Source organism: Molothrus ater, chromosome 8 (assembly GCF_012460135.2).
Source record: "Molothrus ater isolate BHLD 08-10-18 breed brown headed cowbird chromosome 8, BPBGC_Mater_1.1, whole genome shotgun sequence".
Classification (NCBI taxonomy): domain Eukaryota; kingdom Metazoa; phylum Chordata; class Aves; order Passeriformes; family Icteridae; genus Molothrus; species Molothrus ater.
In genome coordinates this window covers 15,064,712-15,076,091 of record NC_050485.2, presented here as the reverse complement: position 1 = coordinate 15,076,091, position 11,380 = coordinate 15,064,712, and the positions used below count along the sequence as shown (strand labels likewise).

The 11,380-nt window shown below is 42.3% G+C and overlaps 1 protein-coding gene across 3 annotated transcripts in view; it reads left to right on the top strand.

Moving 5' to 3' along the window:
• Positions 1-618: 618 nt before the first annotated feature.
• Positions 619-11,380, top strand: part of OGDHL (oxoglutarate dehydrogenase L) — a 50,280-nt gene continuing 39,518 nt past the window's right edge. The window contains exons 1-3 of one of the 3 annotated variants that reach the window (XM_036385533.2): positions 641-704; positions 4,653-4,761; positions 5,061-5,295. In XM_036385533.2, coding sequence (XP_036241426.1) covers positions 5,089-5,295 — 207 coding nt within the window. In that variant the 5' untranslated portion in view covers positions 641-704; positions 4,653-4,761; positions 5,061-5,088. Of the gene's footprint in view, positions 705-4,348; positions 4,460-4,652; positions 4,762-5,060; positions 5,296-11,380 lie in introns of those variants that run through there. The other 2 variants (XM_036385532.1, XM_036385534.1) reach the window with 2 other exon arrangements.

Genomic DNA, 11,380 nt, shown 5'->3' with positions numbered 1-11,380 from the left:
AACACGAAAGTTGTAAATGAGAATTCTACCAGCAAAGGAACACTTGAAATTGTATTGTCTGGCATTTTATATTTGGTCATGTAAGTCAGATACTATCATCTGGTCAAGGTCTACTACGTTCAGTCTACTTTATGTACAAATTTTGGAGACCAAACGTGTGTGTCCTTGGGACACTTTGTATGTCCCTTGTCAAACTTCCCATCTTCTTCCCGCCAAACGTTTCCTGCACAGGAGCGGCGCGAGCAGCTGGTCCATCGGACGGGATTCCTCAGCGTCGCCTGTCTCAGCTGCTCACCGGGAGCGCCGTGCTCTCGCCAGTATTTACCCGTTCGGTGAGGGCTGAGGCGCGGAGCACCAAACGCGTTCTGTGCCCACCGACCCCGCCATGCCGCCGGGGCCGGGGGTGCTGTGAGGGAGCCGGGGGGCCTGTCCGGGGTGTGTTCCGTGTCCCGGGCTGCGTCCCTTGTGCCGAGGTGTGTCCTGCATCCCGGCTGTGCCCCGGGGTGTGTTCCGTGTCCCGGGTGTGTCCTGGGGCGGTGGTGCCGGTGCAGCGCCCGCGGCCCCGCCCCGCCGTGACCTCAGCGCGCCTCACGTGATGCAGGTGCGGCCCCCGCCCCGCCGCTCCCGGCGCTCCCTCCCTCTCTTCCCTCCGCGCCCTCCCTGCCGCGCTCCGCGGATGCGCTGGAGCCTCCGCGCCCCCGCAGGTCTGTCCGCGCCGGTGAGGGGCGGGGGGCGGCGGAGCCAGGCCGGGCCCGGCCGCGGTGCAGGGCCCGTCCCCCGCGCAGGCCCCCGGCGCGGCGGGGCCTCTCGCCGTGCGGCTGAGGGGGTCGCGCCGCAGGCCGGGCCGGGCCCCGGAGCGTGGGGCGAGCGGGGCGGCCCGTCCTGGCCAGGGCTCCGGTGGTGCCTCAACCCCGCCGCAGCCGGGAGCGCCTTGACAGCCCGGCAGGCTCCGGCCCCCGGTGCCAGGGTGACCGGGACACCGCGTCCTGGCGTTGCGGGGAGGGGCCGCAGAACAAACCCGACCCTCCCAGATCCTCCCCTCTGCCTGTTGGTAGCCTGGAGTCTGTGGTGTTATCCCTCCCGTACTGTGGGATGTCATCCCTGTGGTACCCGCTGAAGGCGTTTTTCAGGCCACGGTAATAAATCCGTTAAGTTTTGTTGCACCGAGGAGCCTCCATTGCCCGGGACTCGCGCCTTGGGCGCCTTGGGGCGAGTGTGACGCTGGAAAACCTCCTGCAGGTCAACTTTGTGTGTGGAGAGTTAGGATTCTCCATACAGCACGGCATATCTGTGCTAGTGGAAAAGAAACATTTAGTGCATGGAGGTATCCCTGAAGTAGCCTTTCTTAATAAGGATATTCCCTCTATCTGTAGTTTAAATTATCTGTGATAATCTTTTGGAGAAACTTTATCATGCTCATCCATTTTTTTTTTTTCAATGTCAGCCTTGTTTTATTTGAATTACTATAAGCCTTAAGGAGAGCTTTAAGAGTAAGCTGTGTGGGGAATATTGTGGGAAATTACCATTGTAGTGGATGAAGAACTATTTTTATGAAATATGGAGCAGATTTTTTAGCCACCACTTCTGCAGACCATAAAGAACATTAGCAGCAGGGCTTCACATGCATTAAGAAACTCAGTAATGCCACTGACAATACCAGGAGGATATTAATTCATATGTGTAGTGTATTTATACTGAAATTGATTTTGAAAAGAGCTGGATAAAAACTTTATTTTAAGAAGTGTCTGCTGTCTGTTTTCCACATACTTCTATGACCCTCTAGAAACCTGGGTAGAATAATTCCCAAGACTGTCTGTGACATTAGGGCACTTCTAGAGGTGGGAGTGCCAAGGTGAAAGCCTGGTCGTTGTTTGAGACAGCTGCAGGAATTTTCAGCTACTCAGGGCTTTTTTTCCACCATTTTGAGGGTGCTGTGGTGCATTAAATATCAGGTTGTTCTTGTGGTTCACTGCTTCTTTCTTATTTTTGACCTCTGGTAGAGATTTAATTAATGCCATTCTTTAGGTTGCTCTTAGCTCGATCCCTTTGCAATCACTGTTTTCATTTCAGGGTTGGTTTGGGAAGCATAGTGGAGTGGAACGGGTCCAACTCCTGCCGGCTCCTGTGCGCTGTCCTGGGTGCTGATTTCTGACTGACAGCCTCAAGGCTGAGTGGGCTGGGATGGTCTGTGATCACGCTGGTGGTCTCTGGTTTGTTCAGCTGCTGACAGCTGACATCTGTGCTGAAGAGCGATGTGTGCAGAAGGAAAAACTAGGAAGAAGTCAGGGCTTTTGAATCATATTAATCTGTAACTGAAGTCTGGCTGGAATGACTTAGCTCCTGTATGCTTTTATATATTGCATATTCAGTAGTTACTGCTTGAAGTATGGCTCTGACCCCGTTTTGAAATTTAAATGGAACCAGAGGGAAGTGACTGGTACTGCTTACAAGCTCTTTTTTTCTGTTATATATGATGTCACTTACACCCATTTTCCAATCTCCCTGATACATTTTCCTTATTCTGTGTTCTTTACTAACTCTAGAAGAACTACACATTCTTCAGGCAGAAATATGATGAAGAAAAAATGTAAAATTACCTATGCTTAAGAAGCTTGCTGCTGCAGTGTGATCAAGTGGGAAAAATGTTCTTCTCTTGCCTTTCTCTCTCAAGTCTTTACAAATTACTTTAAGTGAGAGTAGTTAATCCCTTAGGAGTGAGTGTATGTGTGCAAAGGTGGCAGAGGGTGAGATTTGTATGCAGTAAGGTAGGAATAATAATAACAACAACAACAATAATAATAATAATAATAATAATAATAATAATAATAATAATAATAATAATTTCTATGAGAATGGGCACAGACATGAAGTTGTAAGTGCCATGGTGACCTCTCTGTTCTTATTGTTATAACATGTTGAATTCTCACCCACTTTTGCAAAATGCCAACATGAATGCTTGCTGTTAAATCTTACAGAGAGTTGTGCATGCAGACAGTATATGAGTTCTGTCAGTGCTCTTGCAGTCACTGAGCTCTTGCAGAGTTCATCTGCTTCGAAAATGGTGCTGGGGGTGTTCCTGTTTCTCCAGTTGCCCTGGTCAGAGATGGGTGTTGGCACAGGTGTTATGGTAAACTAAATAAAAAGTGGGAAATGACAAGGGAGTGTAAGCAGGCAGGAAATAACACTGATGAGAGGGAATCAGCATGCCAGTAGCCCAGCTGTTGCCAGTTTCATGCAAATGCCAGGTGGAGAGAGCAGAGTGTGTGGTTTTGAGGAGCTCATAGGTTTAAATGAGGACTGGGTGCTAGTTTCAGTGCTGCTGCCTTAGAAGAACACTTGCCACGTGTCTGGGCACATGGAAAATGTGGACAAGTGCCTGTTTAGAGCATCCAGTAAGTGGATGATGGCTGCTGCTCTTAGGAGCTACAGCTCAGGTCTGCTGGTGGGTGAGAATGAAAAGGCTGCAGAAGCCTTGAAAGAGTAGACAAGGGAATCTGCTATGATCAAGGACAGTTCACTGCTGGGGTGATAGGTAAAGGTAGTGACTAAGAAAAGGATCTAGTCATCAGCTTTTAAATAGATGTTGAGCTAAAAATGTGATGCCAGAGAAGAACAAGCAGTAATACTGTTTTATTTAGTAGGAGGCCTGCTTCTTGTGTTGTTTTTTTTTTTTTTTTTAGGATCAATATTAACTTTTAAATTGGATGATGAAAAATATAGCTACTCATATCCCTTAGAAAGTAAGGCATTCTGTAACCATGTTTTGTTTTTTGAAAGGAGGCTGTAAGAGGAGAAACAGTGAGAAAATAATTTAATGGGATTCATATACAGAAATGTTTATGAAGATTTTTTATAGTATCTATTTTTGAATTAGAGATAAAGAAATCTTAATATGTAATAGGTAACATTAAAATTTTTTCTGTTACTCAAAATAGTGAGTAACAACAACTGTGTTGTTTTTAAAAAACTTTGAAGTTCATTTGGCAGCTCATTACTTTTGTTTTTAGCAATTGTTTAATCACACCAAACAACAAAAGACTTTGGGTTTTACCTTGGACCAAATACATAATTTCTCCAGATGGACAGCTAAACAAATGAGAGACACTTTGGAGTTAAATCTGAATTTTACTTCTTCTAAATTAATCCCTTATCTTTCATGATCTTGTAGCTTTTTAAATACTTGAAAATGAAAATAAAATGAATAATTTCTTTTCACGCTATTGCTCTTTCTTTGCAGTTTTAACAACTTCAGCATTAAGATTGTATTATTTTGGGACTAATTTTAAGATGCAGTTGTTCTTTTTTGTTTTGAAGGTGAGCCCTGATTCCCTTTGCTAGTGCTGGAGCCGATGGTGTTCAGCATTCAGAAGATTCAACCCTTATTGTGGGAAATTGACTTGGAAAATTGAATTTCTCAATTCAAAATTGCATGGAATCTGCTCTCCTTGTTACAAAGCTTGTAAGAGATCATTGGAAGCACAAGATAAATGTTGCCAGTTAGGAAAACAAATGAAAGGGAGCCTTTTCTCAGTGTTTCACTGTTTGGTTGAAGGCTAATGTCAATATGAACACTTAACTAACACTTCTAATGATTTGGTCAGCTCCATTACTCAGGGCAGGAATTTGAGGTAGCGGCTTTTTGTTTTCCACAGCACCTGTGGCTGACGCTGTTTGCTGACCCCAGCCCAGCCTGGCTGGGTGAAAGGCCACAGCTTTCCAAACAGAGGGGAAGCAGTTGGGGTTGCCAGGAGCTCTGGAGAGGTCAGTGATTAGCAGTGTCTTTTGTTCCAGGGAGCTGGGCCCAGGGGCAGGCGGTACAAGTGGTGATTGCTTCAGGGAGCAGGGTGGTGTTACCAGCTGCTGGAGCTGGCTGGTGTGGGGATGGCCAGCAGCAGACACTCTCTGCTGTGGCTCCAACTCTGAAGGGAGCTTCATGCCTAGGCCTGAGCTTTGTACTAGGGCACTGTAGCCAGAAACCTCAGTTTTTGCTGTGAGGCTGAAATGTGTCTACAATTCATTGGCTCTTTTTCTGATTAAGTTTGGTTTTATTTTATTAATAGACTTGGATCGTCTGGCTAATAAACAAACATGAGTCATCTGAAGTTGTTTGCAGCTACGCTGAAGAGGCATGGCTTTAAACTTCTGGAAAATCAGGATATAGCCAGAAGGGCATTTTTACATGGCCAACGGTATGTTTCATCAGGAACCTCAGAGCCATTCCTGAGTGGGAGTAATTCCAATTATGTGGAGGAAATGTACTGTGCATGGCTTGAAAACCCTAAGAGCGTACATAAGGTAAGTCTAAAACTTGACTGTAATGCTGGTTAAGAGTGGAATAGGTTTCTTTTACTTTGTCACTTGCTTTTTAATAAAAAAGTTCAAGAAAAGGTGTTGTGTGAAATGAAAAACATGAAATTAATTTCCCACCTATTGATTGGTGTAAGATTTGATATTGCAACTATGAAAGTACAGGGGAGGCACAGGCATGGTGAGCAGAGCAGAAAGAAGGATAAGTACAGACCATAAATAGACAGCTGCTCTGAAACTTTATTACTGCATGGAAATGCTGGTCAAGCAGTCAGTTAAGTAATTCATTACTTAACTTCATCATCCAGAAGAAGATCCAAGAATAAAATATATTTAATTTTTTGATTTATAGTAGGGCTGTATCAGAAAATATATTTAAATAATGCGTTGATGTTGGTACTTCTAAGCTGTCTGTAGAAGATGAATGTTCAGTTGTCTTTGGATTAAACTATGGACGTTGTAACCTTAAAACTGAATCTGAAATGGTCAGAATATTATTCTGAAGTATCTTGAAAAGTATTTTGTTTTGAATCTTTCCTTCTCTCTCCAGGCAATAGACATTTGTTTGCTTTTCTAAAAGCTCTATTACCCAAATCCTTTCTTGTGGACAAAATACATAGGCTTATTTTTTAACAAGCTTTCTGCTGACAAAGAGGGCTCTGTTATGGTGATACATGTATAGTAACTTAAGAAGTTGATGAGAAGTCTCATCAATTCTAAGACAGACAAGTCATTTTCCAGGAAGTAATGTGAATTGTGCCCAAAATGTTTACCAAATTGGTTGTCTGTTCCCTTATTCTCAAGGCATGTATATCAAAATGTCACTTAGAAGTTGTTGTTCTAAGTCTGATAATCTGTCTAGAGTGTGAGGAAGTGATGCATGCCAAGGGCAGAAACTAAAAAGGAAACCAAAAAGGGTGGTTTTGTAGCTGTTTTTTTTCTTTGGATGTTGTGTATGAACTTAGTCTGGTTGAAAGATGACATAAGCAATGCCAACCCTTAAGACTGACTGTTTTTCACATAGCAGATTGATCCGTGGTCTTTTATGTTACACCTGAACGTGGGATGGGGAAACCTTCTCCAGGAATTGATCTTTCTCATCTGACTGGCAGCCCTTGTGCTGTAGCTGCCAGCTGAGCTGCACCACTGTGGGGTGGGATAGCACATTGTGTGGGTGCATTGGATTTCTGCAAAGCCCTCATGGTGTGTCAAGGCTGTAGATCGATCCCAACCCTTTTATCCTGGGGATACTGAAGGGATGAACTCATGCATAAGGAGTGCATGGTGACATCAAGGTGACATCTTGTTTTTTATTGTATTTACATTATATTGGCTTCTGGCTAGCTTCTTTCCTTTTAGATGAGTGAAATGCCTGGTTCAGCCCCCTTGCAGTGGGGTGCATTTCGCTGCTGGGAAGCCCTGCAGGTGTCTCTGCGGGCAGGGGAATACAGAGCCCGCCGCAGCCGGACGGGGCGGCAGCGCTGGAGCTGCCCAGGGTGCTGAACCTGGGCTGCCGGAGCTGCACACCGGCTCGGGGTAGGCAGAAATGCTGAAAACCCTGCCGAAAGGCCGTCCAACTCATCTGGCAGTGCAGTTCAGGCGCAGTCTGATATGGATCCCGTTGAGGTGATGCAGGTTGTGGGTTGAACAGCAAGCAATAAATGAATTGACTGAGGAATGCAGGGTGTGGCCTAGGGAGTGGATCCCAGGAAATTCAAGATGCATTTTTGTTGTGGTTTAGCCCCATCTGGCAACCATGCAGCCACTTGTGCTTGCTCTCTCACACACATGCACGAATGGGGGAAAGAATTAGCAGGGTGGAAGTGAGAAAACTTGTGGATGGAGATCAAGATAGTTTAATAGGGAAAGCAAAAGCTGCATGCACGAGCAAAGCAGAACAAAACAATGAATTCATTCACCAATTCCCGTGGGCAGGCAGGTGTTCAGCCATCCCCAGGACAGCAGGGCTGCAGCACATGTAATGGTGACTTGGGAAGACAAACACCATCACTCTGAATGTCCCCCTTTCCTTCTGCTTTCCCCATGCTGAACATGATGTGATTTGGAATATCCCTTTGAGGGAATATTCTTTTGAGGCACATCAGTTGAGGTCAGCTGTCCTGGCTGTGTCCCTCCCAGCTCCCTGGGCATCCCCATGCCCCTCACTGGTGGGATGAGGAGCAGAAAGGCCCCGACACTGTGTAAGCTCTGCCCAGCAATAACAAAAATGTCTCTATATTGCCAATCCCCTTTTAAAATCCAAACCAGTTACTGTGAATTAACTACTCTAGCCCAAACCAGCGCAATTAGAAAACTGTGTGAATTCTTTCCTAGGTTAACTGTGTTTAATAAACTTGCAACAGTAACAAACTGAAGTAAATTCACTGTGTCCCTGATTTATGAGGCTTGAAAGAATATGAATGGATGGATGGATGGATGGATGGATGGAAATAATGGATTACAGCTATTCTTGCCTAAATTATTAGTTTTTTCACAGCCTGTACGAAAAGGGGAGGGGGAGAAGAATGCCAATTAAATTTTACTTTGTTTCATCAACAAAATTAATTTTTAATTTCTTGAAAACCATCTCATTTAATTGCCTGAAAGCTGCAAATACCTTCCCAAGATTTTTGTTGACAGAAATTGTACAATTTGAGCTTTCATAAAACAAGTTAAAAATGTTAAGGGTTGAAATCACCCTGTTTTCTTAAAAATACAGAAAAAATCATGCTGTGATTTTGACTGTAAAGTTATGCATTTGTCATTCAGGTATAGAAAGGAGAGTAAGTGTTGGAAAATAATGTCAAGAGACAGCACGTGATGTTGATTATGATTTTGTTAATGATTTGGCTCTCTGCAGGCCACTCATTTTTGTTGTTTTATTTGGTATGTCCATCAGGATTTAGAGATCCAGCTTGTGCATTTAGACATTGCATTCTCTTTCCTCATTTTCCTTTTTATACTTTATTCCTCTTCATGTTTCTTCTTAGATAACCCATTTTCGGAGGGGATGTGCCTCCTCATTGATTAGATGGAAAAGCTTGATTTTTCCTGGGCTTTGAAAGTCCTACTCTATTCACTTGTACTTAGAAACTCCAGTTAATCAGGGCTCCTGAACTGATTTCCCCCTCAGAAGATTTGACTGGGCATGTCTTCCCATGTAGGCTTATTTAGAGCTGTTTGAAGTATGGCAGCCACATTCCAAAGTGTTTCTAAGATTTACTCCTTTCTATGTTAATCATGGTATCATACCAAGGAATATACATGTATATTATACATTTTAGATATATATAAAGAATTTTTATTCTTTGTACAAATCCACTTCAGATGATTTCCTGCTTTTTCTTGCCTTTTGAATTTCCTGCCATCAGAGTGGCCAAAACAACAATCAGAATAAAATGACGTGTGCTCTGAAAAAGGCATCATTATTTCTCCTTGAAGCTTGGTGTCAGGGCCATAGATCATAAGAGAGAAGCTTGACAAGACTCAGTTATTACTATCACAAGATTAATTACAAAACTGCATGGTTTGCTCTGGAGTACATAATGCCTGCCATGTTATCCTGTGTGCAGCTGCTCTGCTGTGAGTGTGTAATCACCTCCTTGGTTTTATGGACTAGGAAAAGATGTGGGGGATTGTTTTGCTTTGACTTCATTTTGTTCATCTTCTTTTTTAAATGATATAGTGATGCTCAGTGTGTGTCTTCTAAGGGTTTACTGTTCTCACTGTAGTTGATGAATATTGTGATGGCACTAGGAAAAAACCCCAAACCATCAAGAGAAAGCATATGTTACTTGTTCTTCTAATTGCAACACTGTTTATTATATGACAGTAAAATATTGCCACTGAATCATTTGGATTGTGTTATATTACTTGAGAAAATAATGGTTAACTACAATATAGATTTCCTGGCAGAATGAAAGAAAATATATTATCTATCACTATAGTAATTTTTTGTGGATGTATTTTGTATTATAAATCTCCTCTACCATTTTCTTGATGAACTTTACTAATTTAGTTGAGAAGCTGCAGGTTTGCAGTGAGAATAAGCTGGTCTTCTATCTGTTCAGTCACATGGCAAATGCTGCTGCCAAAGACTGACATTGATACACAGAACTTGAAGACTATAATCTGGTATCAATCTTGAAAGACACTATAGAAATTTGTAGAGGCTTTGATGGATGTGTATCTAGTAAAAACTAATTTTCTGTAGCCAAATGATGTATTTTCCCTCCCCTCTGATTAAATGTCAAGCCTGTCCAACAAATCAATAAGTTCAAAAATGTGATAGGAAAAAGTAGTCTGGGTCCATTCTGTCTCAACTGGCTGCATCTTCAGATGGAAACATTTTCTTTATATTTGTAAGTTTGCATGTAGAAAGAGCCCTAAACTGATTCTCCTTAAACAGATCACTTGTTGGGCAAGTCTTTTTGGAGTTTGTTAACAACTCTCTCAGCAGAGCACTTGTCTAAGAACCCATTCAATTGTTTGTGGGACTGTGCTGTGATAACTTTTACATTTAAATGAAAGGTTTTACTCAAAAAAGGAACAGTTATGTTATTATCATCATTGTGTACGTATCATGCTGTTAGAAAAACTAAGGGAGAAACCTTAAAATAAGCAAAGCAAATTCTTTATTAAAACTTCAAATGTGAGAGATGTCATGGATCCAAGTGTATGTTAGGAATTTCCTAACTTATTGTTTAATGATAATTTTTTACTGTGTATTGCCCAAATAATTTCTCCAGTCTAAGTAGCTTTAGTAGTTAAAAAAGAGATTGTGATTGTTTTGCACTGTCTGGAGACTCTCGGGCTGGGTGCTGTGTAGGCATGGAATAACAATACTGTTCTTAACACAGACCAAGAAGGTGAATAGAGAGAATCCCAGGTGAAATACAGTCCCACTAATAGGCTCTTGTAGACCACTTATAGGATGTAAATTCAGACTTCTAATCTCCGTGTGGCTGCCAAGATGTCAAGGCAAGAAGAATATAGGAAACAGGCATAAATAAGAGAAGGGAGGAAGAATGAATGCTTCATCAGTGTGTCTGGAACTGGCTACTACACATGATCTGTCTGCCTTAATTTGTCAGGGCATATAAAAGTCAGGCTATGTTTAGATAAGCCTGTGTAAGAGCAGGGTGATAAATTAGGTTTACTGTATTTGTATTGATGCAGCTTTGTATGAATAAAGAAGTAAGAGGGGTGCATTAAAACAATGTTTCTTGGGCACTGGCCTCGTGCTAATGATGAGGTTCCCACCCACAGGTTCAGTGAATCCCCCCACTTCCACAATTTGAGCTTGGAAGGTTGGGTGATGTTTAGCTCCTTTATGCTGCCTCTCTCATGGTGTTTCTGAACACCTTAGAACTTTTAGAAATTTCAGTATGAAGAATTTTTGTTAATGAAAGTAAAAAGGATTTTGTAAATATTTTTCTGTCACGCTATGCTTATATTATGTTATTTAGATTCTTTTGTGGGTTCTGTAATGCAAGTATTAGGTAATCTTTTAAAAAGAATTGTTTTGGACTACTTTTTCATTTTTCTGGCACTTGGTTCTTTGAAATGTAATGGAAATCTGCAAGGCTCACAGCCTTGCAGAAATTTATCTCTTGCAGTTCTTCTATTCCAGTCACAAAGATATGTAAGTTTTTAAATAGCTTCCTTTTTGTTTTCTGAAGTTAGCCAGCTGAGGGAAGTGTTTTACACAGACTTCCTTCTTTGCTGAGTACAACTGTCTCACATGTTTAGTCCCATTCTGCTGCTCTCTGTTAGCATTCATGTATCTGATACCATGCGCACCTGGCACAGTGAGCACCTCACCAGAATGAAAACAGTTCAGGAAAACAAGATTGGGGCATATGTGAACGAAGCAGCTTGTGTAAAAGAACAGAAGGAAATAAAAGGATCTCTTGTTTGTTGTGATTCAGTTTCTGAGATAAGGACTTTTCTAAAATGATGACTTGCATCTGAAACCAGGCCCATAATTTCTTTCATAGTAAGGTAAGTTGAGGAAAGGGTCTTAGAACAAGTCTCACTCAAAAAAGCTTTAATTGTTTTTAACATTTCTTCA